The sequence below is a fragment of the Epinephelus moara genome, chromosome 12, assembly GCF_006386435.1.
Source record: "Epinephelus moara isolate mb chromosome 12, YSFRI_EMoa_1.0, whole genome shotgun sequence".
Lineage (NCBI taxonomy): Eukaryota > Metazoa > Chordata > Actinopteri > Perciformes > Serranidae > Epinephelus > Epinephelus moara.
This window is the reverse complement of record NC_065517.1, coordinates 41,163,377-41,182,107: the sequence shown is the minus strand read 5'-3', so window position 1 is coordinate 41,182,107 and position 18,731 is coordinate 41,163,377. Positions and strand designations below refer to the sequence as shown.

The window sequence follows — 18,731 nt, the reverse complement described above, 5'->3', positions numbered from 1 at the left end:
TCGAGAACTGCGATGGTGTGCATTCCCTGGAGCTATACGCGGACCAAAGTGCGCACTGGTGTGGAACAACCATGTCAGCACATTCAGACGCAGGAGGTCCAACAGGGAGGAACCATGAAAACTTTGTTGGCTGTCCGGTGCTTACCGAGCTTCAGGAAGCCCTGGGAGCACGGGGCTCGTGTTTTATTCATGGGGCAGAAAACATGAAAAGAGTAGCAAACAAAAAAATCTAAGGTTGGGGGAAATGAAGAAGAGAAAAAGAGATTTAGAGAGAATGAAAGAACTGCAACATAAATTTGAAAGGGAATCTAAGAAGCGAGTGATTACACCTTAAATGAAAGATTAAAAGGGGAGTTACAGAGTGAAATATGACAGAGGATGCTGCATAAATGAAACACACTGCAGGTTATTGGCCAGTCATTCTCTTTCATCTGTCTGATGGGATGCTGGATAATAATACGGAGCTTAAGAAGTTAGAACAAGGAGAGATCCTTCTCCTTTTGTGGAAAGCCACATATTCTGGATTCCTCTTCTTCTTAAATGAATACGTGACACCGAATGTAAAGGTCAAGCAATACAAAGACAGACATTTTGTTTGCTGAATAGGAATCAGCAGAGGTTTGTGACCACGATTAACCAGCAGATAAAGAAAATATATGAATCGCCCGCTGGATGATTAATGTTACAAGTTATTAACCTGTGCACCAACAAGCTATTATCCATATCCCATCGCCACAATGCTATCTGGCATTATGTGTAATCTTGTTGTCTTCGATTCCTCTCTTTAAGCATTTGGAAATATTGCAGTAAGCCAGACATGCACGATTGAGGCCAGGACCCCAAGAAATAATCTGCTTTTGGCATTTCTATTTTAAACGCAGATTAATCAGACAAAGGTTAGGGGTGACAGCGGAGAAGCAGAGTTACTTTTTGCAGCGTGGAAGGAAAGAAGTTTATGATTTAGTTTTGATTCTTGTGAGAGTTAAATGTGGAGTAGATGTATCATTTTACAGCTGATTTAGGCCTTTTAGCCTGGTGGCAAGTTCATGGTCTGAACACTACAGGCTGTCCTCTGTGGTAACAACACCCAGAGCAGATATTAGCATCCACTGTGCAGCTGGCATCAGTATTATAACGACTGATCAGTGGTGGGTGACTTAAACAACTTCTAAAGGCAGTGAGAGTCTATTTGTAGGGTTGTACCTCTCTGGTTTACACTTACGGTGAATGTCAGAACATTTAAGACCCAAACCTCGTCAACTTTGTGGCAAACAGCCACAATTCTGTTCTCTGGGGAAATGTATGGAAGGAAATAACCGCCACACAGAAGTGATCAGCAACTAAAAATGAATCACTACTGAAAATGTTAGGGCTGCCCCCGACTAAGGACTGTCCCTAAATGACGACCAGTAGAGGGAATCGCCTTGTTGTTTACAAATACTTCCGGGTAGAAAACCAACAGAGTTTAGCTATGTTTATATATATTACAAAACCTCAGTGAGCTCCAGAACCCGTTGTTGGGCAAAAACAGTAAGCACATGGTCAACGGTTACGGGNTGCTTTCTAGACATCGTGATTTCCCAAAACTGAATAAATACCACACATAGCAACACAAAACTGCTTTGCTAGCTCAATCATGTTGTGACTAAGATATCCACTGGAAAATGTTTTTTTTCATGGACCGTTTATTGAGTTACTGAGTTATTACAGACACTGCTAACGGCTAAGGCTAACGGTTAGCCCAGCAAATCTACGATAACCATGTTATTAATTACAAAACGTGCACACAGAAATAGTAATGTTTGTTTAATCATTGTGTTTATAGACTTTACAAACATCGGATTAGTCTAAACGGTGATATAGTGACGTGAAAAATGTGATTATATACATACATATATATATATATATATATATGATCTGTAGTTGACCCTTAAATGGGATCAAATACTTTACTTTTTACTTAATAGAATATTTTATTTATAAGGACAACATTAATCAATTGTTTAAATGTTTCCTAACGACTGACCTGGTCGTAGGGTTTAAAGTATGGAACGATCCACAGACAGTGAATTTGGAAAGATGTTCCTGATGACACTGAAACCCCCCCAAGCCAATGTTCTAAGTATATCAGTACATGTTCAGTTTCTGGACTGAAAACACTACAATAGAATTAAGCTCAAAATCAGCCTCTCATTCATCATCTATAGAGCAGCGCCAGACTTTATACTTGATGACATCACCAGTTATAGACTTCCTTCTCTGTTTCCTGGCTGTGAGGGAGAGCAGCTCACAAATATTGACTGAAATTCATAAAACCATGGAATTAACATATTGGAAATCTTAATTTAGATTGTGTTCCCCTTTAACTCGTCATCATTAATGATTACACCAAAAACATCCCAATATATATTGAAGTTCTGCCGGCTGTGTTTTTTAACCTTTATCATTTATTTCCATAGTAAAGAAATTGTGTGACCAGTGTAAAGCTCATTTCAGCTTAAATGTTAGCCATAGATTTATACCCGTGTGTTTTAGGAGGCTTCAGCTGATCCCCGTCAGAAACTGAGGCTGATGACGTTTAATAAAACCAAAACAATGGAGCGATAACAATGAGATTCTATTAAAGTAGATTGCACCGCTGATGTATTGCTGTTGCTACTCTGGTATGTGTACGTGTGTGTCAGTCACTTTATGTGTCGAGATTGAGGAAGCAAATTAAACTTAATTGAATCATCTGCGGGATGCAGCTCCTGACAGGCGGGAGGCTGTAAAAGTTGTTGCTGCAGAGGAAACGACAGCTAAACTTTTGATCTAATGTGAGCAAGTGTTTGGTAAACTGTTACCTGCTGCTGGATGTCAAATAAAATCATCCTTCCAGTTTTTATATTAAATCTAAAACCTCTCCGTGTCTCTGCTGCTGTGTGCTTCCTCTCTAGATCTCAGAGTGCTGAATGCTGAATGCCATTAACACCTTCACTGACATCGACGCACACCATTAAGGAGTCTTACTTCACCTGTTACTTTCCCGTCTCCTTGCAAGAGCTAACGTCGCTGAGAAACTCCACCCGCTTGCCCTTTGACCCCTGCTGCTATGGAGAACCTCAGTGAGCTCCAGAACCCGTTGTTGGACAAAAACAGTAAGCACATGGTCAACGGTTACGGGGGCGACTTCCCTAATAACCAGTACCAGGAGAACATTATTAACTACTTTGCTGGCGGAGGAGGTGGAGGCGAGGGAGGAGGAAAGGTGAATAACGGCAACGTAGTGAGCAATACCAACGGGAAGATGAAATCCCAGCAGCTTTTGGACGCCACCTCGCTGCATCTGGCGGTAGAGGCGTTCTACAGGCCCAACTTCATCCTGTACAAGGAGGACAGCGGCAGCATCAAGGCTAAGGAATACAAAAGCGAGTGCTGTGAGACCACGTTCACAGAGAAGAAGGCCAAGGAGGCGTCCAACACGGCGGGGGCGGACACGCCTGGCACCGAGGATCCCCAGGCGAAGCTGCTGGAAGATGGCGAGCACATCAAGATCCAAACTGTCTCCTATGAAGTTGAGGAGGAGGAGTACGTGGAGTACGAGGTAAGAGGGAAAATGCCTGAGTGGAATAAAGGAGCAAGCTTGCATCTGACGAGAATTGATTTAGTTTTTTGCTGTTAATAGCCAGTTTTCATGATACTCAGTCACAATAGATTGTTTAAAGTGTGAAGCCCTTAAAGGAATACTTCACCCCCCAAATGACCATTTGTACATCACTTACTTACCCTGTGTTACATTGAATTTATGAAGAAATATCTGTTTTCCTTGCATGCCTACAGTGAGCGAAGAATCCAAAAAACTGAGAAAATTCTTGATGAATTAAAGTCATAGGGGTCCACATTTAAAAACAGCAAAACTATATCAAAACATCTATTTACTAATAGATGTAAGCTCAGTACTTCCTAAACAGTCAGCCCTTTCCAATGGAGAAGTAAACCTACCAATGCTCTCTTCAACGCCAGACTCCACTGACAAAAACAGTCATTTTAATTTGCTGAAGATGGGAGGTGCTGGTGTACCACCACTGCCTCGATTGGTTTGTTTGTGTTATTGTGTGAGTCTGGTGAATCTGAATGAACCATTTAAAACACCAAAGTCACACAATAACACAAACAAACTAACTGATCGGGGCAGCAGTAGACCAGCAGGTCCTGTGTTCAGCGAGGTAAAATCACTGTTTTTGTCAATGGAGTCTGGCTTTGTAGAGAGTATAGATAGGTTTCACCTCAAGTTCAGTTTTAAATGTTAAGGTTTTAGTGTGTTTGGGAAGTACTGAGCATACGACTGGATAAACGAGACTTAAACTGCATGAGTTGTGTGAGAGTACGGAAATGGCTGTTTTGATATAGTTTTGCTGTTAAACACAGGCAGCTGTGTGAGAACAAAGGTTTTCCTCATGAATTCAAGGTGAGTAACTGGTGGTCATTTGGAGGTGAAGTATTGTTTTATGCTTGCTCCATCATCAATGCACAGCAATGCACAGACCATCAAGGACACTACAATTCTCCAGAGATCCACACAGACGAATGTATTTAATTATCTCCTCTAGGCATAAACCTTGAAGGGATCATGTGTTTGGTCATGTGTGTACATGTGTGAGTGTGTGTATGGATGTGTCTGCAGCTAATCTTGCAAAGTACTGGTCCCATCAGCCTATATTTGTGTGTGCACGTGTATGACTGTATTCTCAAGGACCTCATCTGGCTGTGGTAATTCATAACTGTTGAAAAAACAGTTTAATTGACTGATTTATACCATCTTTAATTGGCTCAGAAATTGACATCTAGTAAAAGTTTGGTCTTATCTTGAACTGGTGCATCTGCAATATGGGATGAATAAGTCAATTGTTTTTATTATCTTCGCTGCCATTTTGACTGTAAGGGAGCCGGGACAGACAATTGACGCTTTGCTAAGTGCCGCCCCCAGACAGAGACTGGCCAATCATAACATGATCGTTTCAGATTTCCTTCATTTTCAGGCAGGTTTTGTGGATGTGGAGCTAAATGTTGTGCCTGGGGCACGTCGTGTATTAATGATACTCGTTACCTGGAGAGGTTGGAAAAAGATATACGNGATGCCACACAGCTGGTTCAATATCAGCAAAGTTTCCCTTTATATTCATTGTCTTGTGTGGCGATCAGCAGTGATGTGGTGGTTCACTTTTACACTGTGATCTGTAGCCTATAGTTCGGCTTTAGCTTCTAACTATCTTTGTCTTTTTAACCTGTTGTTGCTGCTGAGTCAGTTTGACATCCTGGATATATCCTTCAAACACAGACTGTAGACCCCTCTGTCTGCTGCTCTCTGGAATCACTCTTTCATTTGCCCAAAAATATGATCATATTTCTTCAGGGAGTGCTGTTAGTTACAGTGTGGGCTCCATGCTTACTGCGACAGCTTGTTGGACTACTGCAAAGGGGCGGGGTTTAACAAAAGGTCAGTTCCACCAGGTGCAGTTGTCACAAGACTTGCAGATTTTTTTGATTTATTAATTTTACCTTAATATTGTGCTTTTACTATAACTAAGTAAGCAGGCTGCATCATCAAATGTTGTTATTTCCAACTTTGTTGTGCTGTAACCTTCAAACAAAGTTAATACTATTAAAAATCCAGTCATCTATCCATCTTTCACATACAGTGCCCGTTAGCAAGACTCAATCTGCTCTGTGCAACGCGTCATGGCTCCATCAAAAATAGACGAGGCGTGTATTTTATTAGCTTCTTAGACGTGCTGCGGCACATCTGCTGAAATTACCAGAATTGTCTAAAGTGGCCACGATCAGCTTGAGTGACCACCTGACGGAGATCTGCACTCCACTTTTCAAGTTTTTAGATTGTAATGCAGTTGAGGGACATTTCTGGGAGAAACTTGTGTGATCTTAGCCGTTAATATCAAAGTGATATATATCTGTGCAGCTCTGATGTGTTTGTGTTAAATGACAGAAAGAGCATGTTTGTTTCCCCGTGGTATTTGTGCACTTGTATCATCACATGATTGGGCTGGACGCCTGGATCAGACTGACATTTTACTAACCACAAATCCCATTTGATCCACTGACCTTGGCCTCAATTCCCAACTGTAGTAAAATTCCCCGTCAGATAATAATAAATCACCCATGCCGTGCCTCACCCAGGGATATTAGGTGCTACAGCACCAAAGCATTAGCCGCAGTATTTTAAACTGGTGCGGCCAATAGCACAAAGCACTCCAAAGGATTTAGGGGGATTGGACAGGCGGGATAAGGTGTTGAGTTGGACCAGTGTCCTGCAAGACCTAATGGACTGCCTGCCACACACCCTGCCAGTCTGTAAGAATTAACCTGGATTGCTGTGATAAACTTGTAGCTGCTGAAATGCAACGTGACATGGGTGCATATAGCTGGAGGGGCTTTGCAGAGAGACAGTGCCTTTCACATCATGAATAAAAAAACATGGCTCCTCACTAACTTCACTCAGAGAAAGAGGTAAGAAAAAACACTGATGTGCAGATGCCAGAGAGCAAATAAACCTGCACATTTTCTGATACAGTTCCTTCTGCCGTACTTTTTCCACTAGTAAACGTAGGTGGATGCACAAATACAAACAAAAAAAAGAGTTGGAAGCAATGTAATGCACCAACTGGAGGCTCCTCTTAGCTGTTCAAAGGTTAAGTGAACACATTACCATATTGTTCATATAATTCCACACGCTTCCTGTTCACAAATGAACAGGCGGATAAAAAACAGCATCATCAGGCCGCTCCGACAGCGTCGAGATGCAAAGAGGAAAATACACAGAGGGACTTATTATGTAGCCTCCCAGCAGTGGACCACTGACACCACAAAGAGCGGGTGTCTCCACCACCCTGCCCACAGTCTGACACAATGCAGAGAGCTCAGACAGGAGAAGCCCCTCCGCTGACAGGCACAGGCTAGTTGGTGTTCTAAATGTTCAGCACTTAAAAAGACACTCCACATGATGTGTTTATTATGTAACCTGAGTCTGAATTGTCCGTTACCAAACAAAGAGCAACCGCTTTTTATTCATTATTTATTTACTGTTGTATTTTTGGAGTTTCTCTCCTAAGCGGTTGTTCCTAATGTTGAGGGCAAAATACAGTTTTGTGGGTTGGATTGGTGATAATATTAATTAGCTTAATGGTACCCTGTGGGGTTTTCTTGTAAACAAACAAAGGTTGTGTGTACACACACATTGTGTGTATCCTTGGGCTCTTAAGAAATATTAAGATGTGTTTCGTTAATCATAAAACATTAATTGGGCTTTTCACATCAGGGACCTGAGCCTGGATCCAAGTACACTTGACCGCAAAGTCCAGTTTGTTTGATTAGCGTGAACATTGTGCACCGTATCAGGGCACATTGCGCCGATCCACTCGAGAAGGCGGTCTCAAGTTTGGTTCATGTGTAATCCAGTATGGTATCCATCAGGTGTGAAAACCAACTGTATCAAAACACAGAAGTGGACTGGATTCAGAATGTTGATCAAAACAGGAAATGTCGGAGTCTGAGTCCATGAAAATCTCCACCGATTGCACAACCGTAAATTTCTCCGTTGGCACGGCATTTTCGTCATCTCTGTAAACAACATCTTCTTCCTGTTTCCAGCGGATCTTCTTCTTCATTTGTTTTTGGACAAGGCAGTGTTTAATTCTTAATTCTATTTCACAAGATGTGAAACAGCGGCCCTACTTTATAACAGTGAAAACACGGATTGTCGGAATATCTCATCAATGGCGAGGAAGTGTTCTGTCACAACTAGTCTCGCTCACCAGACCTTTCTCAAGAAAAGAAAGGTCTGGCTGGGCCGACTCTCACTTTAAGATTGGAGAAAAAAACGCCCCGGCTGCTTGTATTTCTTTCAACCAATCACAATCGTTCTGGGCGGTGCCACAGCAACGGTGCGCTTGCAAAAATATTGCCGGGGGGAAACAGGTTTTGGTGTAACACGCCCACAAAAATATCGCCTACAGGACGCGAACCATGGCAGAAAAATGGCTACATCCCCGCAAGATCAAACACCGCAAAAGTTAGTAAAGGACGTGTTGAAAACTGCAGCTGGAGGTGGTAGGGCGGGACTTCAGCGGGGTGGCTCGTTCCGCCCAATGAGAGGCTGATCTATGCAGCGAACTTCCGCCCACTCAGACTATGTCACAATTGATGGAAAATCTTGTCAGTGGTGGAGATAGTGTTAACAAGACCGCAAGGAGGTTTTAACCAGTTATTAAACAATGTAATACTGATACTTGTATATCAGATAACAGCCAAGCCTGTCACAGAAAGACCCAGATTTAGCTGTGCTGCCGCCTTCAACCTGCAGTCAGAGGTCCTGCAGGAGGCGGAGCTTTGTCTGGCTGCAGTGTCAGTGTGTGGCGCCTGTGTACTTGGGTACAAAACATTACTAAGGTGAAAGCTGAGTGGCAGTGGAGTGAAGGGCAAGCTGGTACTGGCCGTTGGGCAATTCCGGCAGATGCCAGATGGCCCGGCCCACCATGTGAGCTGCAAGATCACCTCATGCAATATTGGAAACAAAATTATAGGGGAATTGTCAGTTCCACTTAATGATGGAACAGCCCGTCTGATTAGGGGTTACATGGTCCTCAAATTGTCAATAGCCCACCTATACTGTAAGGTAATTACAGCAGTGCCAGCCATCGTCACCTCCCCCCACCCCTTCAGTGGATTGGACCATCATGTAATGTCAGAGGTCAAGCAGGGATGTCAAGCGGGAAATAAATGAAAACGAAGGGCGGGATGATTGGAGTAATTGAAATAAAAATAGGCTGCACAACAGAGCCAAAAATATGGAGCAGAGAAGGCTAGAGGAAAATAAAAAAAACCATTCAAGGCCGATGCTGCAAGGTATTTAAAGATTTCACATCTATTTAAAAATAACGTAACCATAGTGTTGAGACGTTAATGTTAACAGCAGTGATAATAACCACAACAGTCTGTCAGTGACTTCAGAGGAGGAAAGACTTAGGTGGAGGACGAGCAGCAGCAGCAGGCTGCTGAGGATTCCAGCAGAGAAGAACGGTGAGCTGAGGACCTCCCAGCAGGTGACACATGTGACATTGACTCCAGTTGTTGTGCCGTGAGCTTTGAGTGTTCTTGTACTGTAAATCCTGCTGAGATGCAGTTGAATCTTTGTCTCATTTAAGATGCCGTGTTGCTGTTAATTGAGTGTACCTGTATTGTAAAACCTGTGTTGATGAGATACAGGTGAATTTATTTGTACTAATTGTGCAGAAGGGTTCGCGTCGTCTAAATCCTGCAGGTATGCAGAGCTTGTTGTGTTGCTCTGCACGTTCCTGCCACCAACTCATTCACAAAGGAAAATCCAATCACAGAGCTTAAAAGAGGCTTCCTACAGTCGTGAAAGTCCTGGAAAAGTTATGAAATTAGAAAAACTGTTTTCCAGGCCTGGAAATGTCTTGGGTTTAACAGAATGTTTTGGAAAATATTTGATTTCACATTGTTATGGCTTTTGTTTAAAATATGTTTATAAAAATTGCAAAACATGTCTAACGATATACAAAATGCGGTCTTGTATTACCGATTTAGAATCTAGTGCTGCATTGTGTGATCATAGAAACGTCACAAGTACCAAGTGTTACACATAGAGCAGACCGGTTGGTGTCATCACCAATGAAACGGGATAAAATATTATAGAAAATGGCGAGTGGGAGCTAAATTGTGGTTTGAAAAAACTAAGAGACACAATCTGCCTCTTGTGTAAATCAGTTAACTCTTAAATTCTGGGTCAATAGACACTTTACAAAGCCCCGCCCCTTCATGATGGTCCATCAAGCTGTCGAGGCAGGTATGGAGGCCATACTGTCACTAACTGCACTGCATAACATAATCAAATTTTTGGAAAAGGGAAAAAGCGATTTCAGAACGGATTAGACAGGTTGTTGTTGAGAGGAGATATCCAGGATGTCTAACTGACTGAGCAGCACAAAACGTTAAAAATGTAAAGATATTTTGAAGCTAAAGCCGAACTAACATCATCAAGATCTTAGAGTAAAAGTGAACCGCCACATCACTGCTGATCGCCACAGATCAACTATTTTCAACCAGCTCTGTGTCATCACAGTGTGTGCAGATAAACGGTGTTTGGCTTCACCGCTGTGCTGCTGCCAGCACCTGGACCAGAGAGGGCAGAGAAGGCGGGGGAGCCCCGGGGGAAGCAAAACGCTGTTCATCTGCACACACTGTGATGACACAGAGCTGGTTGAATATCACAAAGTTTCCCTGCTTCCCTTCACTGGTTCCTGTACAGCAGGGTCGCTCTTTGTTTCACTGTTATAATCATTACAAAGCAAAAGCAGCATGTGTATACATTCAGTAGGCTATATCTTCAGTAGCTAGCTAACGTTAGCTAACCCTACACTTTACAGGGTCTGATTTTGGAACAGGGAAGAAACGTATATCTTTTTCCAACCTCTCCAGGTATCACTCATACACATGTCCCAGACACAAAATTTAGCTTGAAACCCACAAAACCGACCAAATAATAAAGATCTGAAACGATGAGTGAGAGTCTGTGGAGCACAGCTGTGTAGTTGTGTGACCCTTGTCAGAACTAGGATGCTACGTTATGATGGGCCAGTCTGAATTCGAGGGGCAGGACTTAGGGTCAACTGTGGGTGAATTCAGCATAGCACCATGTTTTGTTCTCAACTGTAACGACAAAACTTTTTGAATTGGTTCCTGCTCTGATTCGCACCTCTGACTGGCTTCCTCTCCATGGCAGCGTCAACCAAGGCTAATGGGTATTGTAGGATTTCCACCAATCAGCTACGCCAAAGCAACAGACCAAACATGCATTGTAAATAATCCAAACTGGTGATCACAGCATAAGCCAAAGGACCATTACATCATCCAGAAGAGCCTTGTGCTTCTACGTTACGTAGCATTGAACACAGAACTCAGACAGACATTGAAACTGCTGACCTGGGTGCTGCCTGAAGGGAGGTGAACAGAAGATTAGTTTCTGTGTTTTTTTTGTTTGTTTAGCTTCCAGTCTTTATCTATTTTTTGTCTTTGGCGACACCTTCTCTGTAAATGTACAATTTGAATTAAACAAAAAAACAAAAAGAAAAGAAACAAAGATGAAGTAATCAAAACTGGTGGTTATAACCTTAGTCGGTAACACTTTACTTGAAGGTATCTACATAAGAGTGACTTGACACTGTCATAACTATGACATGACACAGTCAAGAACTTCTCATAAACATTATGTACATGTCATAAACGTTTATGACTGCTGTCATTAAGTGTCATTTGGTTTTTGTAATGACAAGCTGACATTGTTTGGAATGTCTTTATAATGACAACTTGACATTAACCAGGATGACATTACCAGAAGATGTCTTTGTCATGACAAGTTGACATTAACAAAGACATCTTCTGGTAATGTCACTTTGATTAATGTCAAGTTGTCATAATCAAGACAACCCAAACAATGTCAACTTGTCATTACAAAAACCGAATGACACTTCATGACAGCAGTCATGAACATTTATGACATGTACATAATGTTTATGACAGGTTCATGACAGTGTCATGTCACTCTTATGTAGATACCTTCAAATAAAGTGTTACCCATTAGTCTATAGGTTTATAACATTATCCAAAAGAGTCTCTTGCTTTCATGTTATGTAACACTGAGTATTGGGTTTCATGGAATAATGGAAATGTGAATACAGAATAAAGAAAGACTCTTCTCAGCTTTGCAACTCTATTAGTTATGAATTAAATGGAGAGATTATAATAATTGTATGAAATGATACAGAACAGTTGAAACTAAACAGCTTGTTTATTTTCTCAAAGTGTCAAAGTTCTCGTGGACTCTCTCTGCGCTGTATGAGTAATTATTGTTCTGTCAATAATTAAATTGGAAGTAAAATTAAATTATTATCATGTGTATCAGCTGGTTCAGGGTGATGCCAGGTGCATCGTGGGTGTTTGTATGCATGTGTGAGTGTTGGTGTTTAATTAAGTTTGTTTTTTTCCAACTGTTAACACATCGTACATTCAGCGTGTCAGTTCATGTGCAGCGTTTTAGAAAAGTTAGAGAAAAATGTTGAATTTATCTCCTTAAAACCTTCAGTTGAAAACTCTTTCAGTGACCTGAAATACAATTCAGTCTTCTTCAGGAGAAGAAGAAAGGTTTGGGAAATGGAGGCTTCCTCTGAAGAGGGAAGGATTGGGACTGTGACAAAGGGCTGGAACATGATACCTTTATATCCCTTCAATTTTCTGCTATAATCTAAACTGCTCTCTTCTTCATAGTGACGCAGCAGTGTTTGTGTCTGTGTGGTGGCTGGGGGAATTTTAGGAAGCTCTCTTTGAGGGAAGGACGGCTGTGGCACAGGATGTTTTGTTTGATTGTGGGTGCAGTATGACAGTAATTTTAGGTTGGTGCAACATTATAAGGCACTGCCAGCTCAAGAGCAATGATACATATAAGGGCAATGTTTGCTGCCATTATAGGCAGTAAAAAACAACCCGTTCTGATTCCCTGGTCGTCAAATACCATCACCCCCCCATGGTGTGTGATACTGACCTATGAAACACAGCCGTCTCCTGGGTGAAACACTGTAGCACGTGGTAAACCCTAAAACAGTCGCAGTTATCAGTTGGCAACACAACTACTTGGTTAAGTTTATAAAAAAAATATGGTTTTCTTGAAATAGGTATGGTTGGTACCCTACGAGGCGGAAAATTGGGCAGCTGGGATCAACTCGCCAATCCGGCTCTGTGTGTCTAAACGCTCGCAGCTTGCCGGCAAAACGGCTCACCATTCGTGGAACATCTGGCGGTGTAAAAGAGGCTACAGTTACCCATGGCAACAGAGCTTGTAAACAAAAACAACCAAAGAGTCTCTAAAGCAGCTGTCAATCATTTCAATCACTGCTTGTGAACTTCGGTCAAACAGTCAAACTAGCCAGGGCTGGTTAAATATGAATCCAGATTCTGTTACTGCATTGCCTTTTTCTCACCTCAGATGTTTTCAGAAACATATTTAGTGCTCTGTTCAGCTTTAAAAGGAGAGAGTTTGTGAGCTGGCTGCCATGTTGGATACAGTTAACGGAGTACCAATCGCCGCCCACTGGCTGGACCAGCTTTCTTATTTTACAGCTAAACAGTCACTAAAATATGTTTCTGAAAACATGTGAGGTGAGAAATCGGCAATGGAGTAAGAACCTTGATTCATACTTGATCAGCGCTGCCTAGATTGACAGTTTGACCACAGTTCACTGAGTAATTGACATGATTGATAGCAGCGTTAGAGACTTCTGGACTCTGATTGGTTGTTGCTGACCACACCATAGTCTGATTCTAGCAAATGCCATTAGAAGCTGTAGGAGAAGGAGGAGGAGGGATATGATTGTTTTTCATGGACAGTCTGGCCCAATCCCAATTCCTATCTTAACCCTCAATCTTAACTTTCAAGCTCAACCCTCAATCTCACTAGCCCTTAAAAACCAAGTGTTAGGGCTATCTTGAGACTTAGCAATGGGACACCCCTTAAAGGCAGATACGTCTTCAGACTGTGGGGGGCAGCAATACGCCAAAGCTCCGTCNAAAAATGTGTTCGTGTTTATGCTACAAAGAGGTCTAAAATCCATAAAATGACATTTAACTAAGATATTACAATGCTTATCATAATTTTTAAACTCATATTTGCAAGGAAAATACTCACAGTTATAACTCAGCTTTTTACCGCTTTCCGCTGCCATCTTGCTTTGAATGAATCATACAGACTCGGCTGATTTCGGCTGGGCTCGGCCGATGATGCGCAAGGGATTCTGGGATAGCACTCACCGCCAAGTGTGATGCTGGAAAATCTCAAAAGTAAGGGACATACAGCCCTTAATCTTCACCCTTAACTCAACACACTGAGAATCAGGACAGCACTAGCACTTTGCGGGAGCGCAGATTTTTGAGACTGAGGGTTAAGATAGGAATTGGGATTGGGCCTCTGTCTCATTTACTTCTTTTAGAATATAGTGACAGTTTTGGAAAATATGACACAGGGTAATTTTCATAAAATTTACCAACTGTAGCTTTAATAATCAAATATTAAGTCCTGGTCATACCAGCTTTTAAAACAGTGAAATCAAGTCATGCGATCACCATGACTGCCCCCTCCAGGTTGGGATCGAGTTACTGCCTCAAGCAAGGGAGTTCAAGTACCTCGGGGCCTTGTTTAAGAGTAAGGGCAGAATGGACCGTGAGATGAATCAGCGGATTGGTGTGGCATCTGCAGTGATGCGGGTAATAACCAAAAGAATGAGACTGTGGATACAAGCAGCTGAAATTCTCTGAAGGGTGTCTGGGCTCAGCCTTAGAGATAGGGGGAGGAGCTGGGACATCCGGAGGGAGCTCGGAGTAGAGCCGCTGCTCCTTCACGTCGAAAGGGGTGAGTTTAGGTGGTTCGGGCATCTGCTCAGGATCCTCCTGGGCGCCTTCTGTGAGAGGTTTTCTAGGCACATCCCACTGGTAGGAGGCCCCGGGGCAGACCCAGAACACGCTGGAGGGATTACATATCTCATCTGGCCTGGGAACGCCTGACGGTACCCCAGGAGGAGCTAAGAGCGTTGCTGTGGAGAGGTTGTCTGGAATACTGTGCTGAACCTGCTGCCACCGAGACTCTGCTTCGGATAAGCAGTTGAAAATGGATGGATGGACCATGATTAGCAGATTTTCCCAAGTAGGCAAAGTCAATCTGCATTAACATTGTATGTCATGTTCAGCTCTGGCGAATGTTGACCAATAGCAAGCAGTCTTGAAGGTGCTGACTCTCAAGAAAATGGAGAGCTGAAAGGTCCAAGATAGAGGAAGCTGTGTCACTCCTCAGATGACACTGGCACACATAAACGATGTGGTGTACAGACAGTTATGAGACAGGAGTCAATAGTATAGTATAAATATGTACCACCTTCTGAATACAAATTGCTCACTAAATGACAGTTACTGTAGCTGCAGTGCTTTTTGGTGTGACATCTTTCATGGGTTGAACCACTGCTGCCTTTTCACACTCCACATGTCAGACGATTTTTAAAGTTTTTAAATCCCTCTCTATCTCGTCTGTTTCTCTTTACATGCAGCTCCTCCTCAGTGAGTTGTATCGATTTAATAAAGGAATCAGTAAAGTGTAATGGCTTTTGCCTGATTCAGCTCAAAAGCATTCAGCAAGAAAAGTTTGTGTCGCTAAAAATTATGTTTTTCACCAATCATGTTGCTCAACTGAATCACTGCTTGTACGATGTCTAATCCATAATAATCATAATCCTGCGATGTGGAGCGATACGGCTGTTACAAATGCACATTACATGTGTTATCAGAAAAGATTTCCTCAGCACTTTCGTAGCGAGATGAGACCAAAGTAGTGGCAATGTCAGAAAGCTGATTATCTGCTGTCTCTGAGATTAGCAAACTTTCCTTACTGTTAACAGAAACACATCCCTCACAGGCTGATACAGCAGCGAATATGTCAATATGTAATGTGCTATATTAGAAGGATTACGGTAATCAGAGGTATTATTGTCAACAGGAATTAGAAAATTTGGCTTGAGGAAGTGACAGAAGGATTCTAAGAGGCACAGACTGTTATGGAAGAATGCCACCGCTCACCAGGTGCTGCACACAATACAGGAAACAGTGTAAAATAATAAGCTTTAAATCCTCACCAATTCATAAAAGGTCATTAACTCCAGGCGGTACAAGATGTACTCGTTCTGCTTTCCATTTCACTTGCAGATATTGAAAGCATGCTGTTTTCGGAACCCATCACTAAAAAAAAATGAAAAGGGGGGACTCTACTGCAGTGGAATAAAGAGTTCTGCATGTTGCTTTTATATGGGTTTATTAAACACAGCAGAGATTCACCAATTATCAAAGTACAAGAGTAAATTACAGATTGCCTCTGAGGAGGATCGGGAAAGTAGAGGAGAAATTTAATCAAGGAGATTTAAATTTCATTTTCCTTTGTTTTCATGTCCCTACCTGTCAAACCTGAAATGCATTATAAGAAACTACTGGGAGCTTTTAATGGTATCACTTGAGAAATTTGCAAACCTCCTCTGATTCCAACCTCTCGCTCTCACTTTACAGTTCAGTAATAGCTTGCAGAGGGCAAACCTTTTTATTCAAGCACCAAAAACATCCAATTATCAGTCCTCGGTAAGATTCGCTGAAAGTGTTTCTACAAAATGTATTCTCTTTGTGGAGAACCTTTTCATGCCTTACATCTCCACAGGACAATTCCCTTTATTGCTTTTAAATCATAAGAGACTTATCTGTTTGTATATCCTCAAGTAACACCACTTTCTCTTCCTCCTCGTTCATTAACTTGCATTTATTCTCTTTGAATGAAAACAACAGTGCAGTAACATCTGACAAACAGAGGGTCCACTAGCTCTGCTGTAGTGCCTCTAAGCAAGGCGCTGGATCCCTCACAGCTGCAAGGTCGCAGTCGCGCTCTATGCCCTCCATGTAGAAGATTAAAGCCAAGAGAATTTTGCCTTCAGAGGCCGACAAGGCGCAAAGCTAAAGTCCCTCCATGTTAGAGGCCTTTGTGCTGGACAACTAAGACGATCTCATCTGTCTCCTTTTATCAGCTCCAGCCTTAACAAGTGTACAGTCAGACTGGAGTTCTGCCAAGAAGACCTCTCTGTGTCTCTGCCTCCCTCTCATGTCGACCATACACCACAAGACTTTGAAAAGACTTTTAAAAGACTAAAGTCTGACACAATCTCACATCTGAAGACAATGTGAGGTTTTAGTCACACACTACAAGATTTTACAAAGAGTGGGGATCATGCAGGGGTCACTATCTGCAAAACTACAACTAGATTCCATAAAGCTAAAAAAAAACAGCAGCTGGCCAGCTCACTCAGTGTGAAGGTCCATGGTACAGGCAGGCAGTCTAGAAATGCATCCAAAACTTATGACTTTCATTTCATTTTCCATAGCTGCTTATCCTGTTGGGGGGTGTGGAGGTGCTGGAGCCTATCCTGGCTGATGAGGGGTGGGGTTCACCCTGGACAGGTCACCAGACTATCACAGGGCTGACACATAGAGACAGACAACCATTCACACTCACGTTCACACCTACGGACAATTTAGAGTCACCAATTAACCTGCATGTCTTTGGACTGTGGGAGGAAGCTGGAGCACCTGGAGGAAACCCAGGAATTGACACAGGAAGAGCATGCAGACTCTGCACAGAAGGGCTCCCCCACCCTGGGGTTTGAAACGGTTGCTGTGAGGCAACAGCGCTAACCACTGCAACACCGTGCAGCTCTGTGACTCTGACTGTAGTTAAAAAACCTTCAGAAATTCACAGATAAATCAAAGCGTTTCAACTAGAGAGTCTTCATCAGGGTGTAAAATGCATTCAAAACAGGTCACATGACATATTGGTGTAACCCACTAGAAAAAAAAACACACTGAAAGAAACTGCAAATGAAAATAAGAGACATATTTACTGCAAGTGAAACAAGAAAAAAGCAACCTGGTCCCACCCAAATTCGGCAAAATCTGGCCCTTGGCCAGTGGCTTGCAGCGTCAGAAACCAACGTAAAAGCCGTCCTTTAACACTCTGGAGTCCACGGATGCGCCGGTGCATCCAAATCACATGACTGATTTAAGATGACGTGGCAGCAGGACGCAGCCTCACTGAGTCTCCATTTCAACTTGTGTCGAAAGTGCGAACTTCAAACTATATACCACTTTTAAATTGTGTTGACAGGCCAAGTAAAACCAGACTTATGATAAGCAATTTATGCCATGCTTTTTCCTGAGTATAGTCCTCATGTTTGGTGCAGGAACAAATGGTAAAAACGGGCTAATAGAACGAAAGTGCTCGTAAGCAAAAAGAACATGACGACCCCTTTCCTATTGGTGGTGTTTTTTGTGTGATTTTAGGTCCAGTGTGTTAAATGCACAGAGATCGTCTTAGTTGTCCAGCACAAAGGCCTCTAACATGGAGGGACTTTAGCTTTGCGCCTTGTCGGCCTCTGAAGGCAAAATTCTCTTGGCTTTAATCTTCTACATGGAGGGCATAGAGCGCGACTGCGACCTTGCAGTCACACAGGTGAAGTCTTGCTGAAAAAAATGACACCATACAAGGTAAGGTAAACAGTTTTTAAGGTGAAATTTAAAGGTACAATAAAAAGTAGTCAAAAACGGTCAATGATACCCTTTACAACAAAGGGCTAACGTCTGCATGGTATGCAGCCAGTTGCCATTATAGTTTAATGGCACCCAGTGGCGTCAGGGGGAAACACGGTGGGATAAGAACGAAATAAGGCAGCGAAAGTCTGAGTGGGGCGGGAGGGAGTGGTGGTGGATGGGTCCAACAGCCACTGTCCTGTGAGCCTATGAAGCCAAACCGTGTTCTTTTTTCCTAAACCCAAACACACACATTTGTTGTCGGACGAAAAAACCTCAATTTGCGGTGTTGTACCGACGTAGTGCTTTTATTTTGAAAGAGACTTTATGTAAATGTTAAATTTCTTGTGAAAACGGAAGTGTATTTTGAAAACAGACAATGCATGTCACAGGCTGAACTTAAAGGACAACTTCGGTATTTTTCAACCTGGGCCCTATTTCCCCATGTGTATGTGTGCGTATGATTCATAGGTACAACTCATTCTAAAATTGGTTCAGTATTGAGG

At 42.4% G+C, this 18,731-nt stretch overlaps 1 protein-coding gene and 1 long non-coding RNA gene across 2 annotated transcripts in view; one reads left to right on the top strand and one right to left on the bottom strand.

Annotated features, from left to right (window-relative positions):
• The window catches only part of LOC126398334 (uncharacterized), a 672,738-nt gene that overhangs the window by 554,824 nt on the left and 99,183 nt on the right, over positions 1 to 18,731 (bottom strand). The window lies entirely within an intron of this gene.
• Positions 1 to 18,731, top strand: part of syndig1l (synapse differentiation inducing 1-like) — a 78,183-nt gene that overhangs the window by 7,678 nt on the left and 51,774 nt on the right. Inside the window, exon 2 of the mRNA XM_050057530.1 lies at positions 2,937 to 3,583. Within this exon, the coding sequence (XP_049913487.1) occupies positions 3,092 to 3,583 (492 nt within the window). The 5' untranslated portion in view covers positions 2,937 to 3,091. The remainder of the gene's footprint in view (positions 1 to 2,936; positions 3,584 to 18,731) is intronic.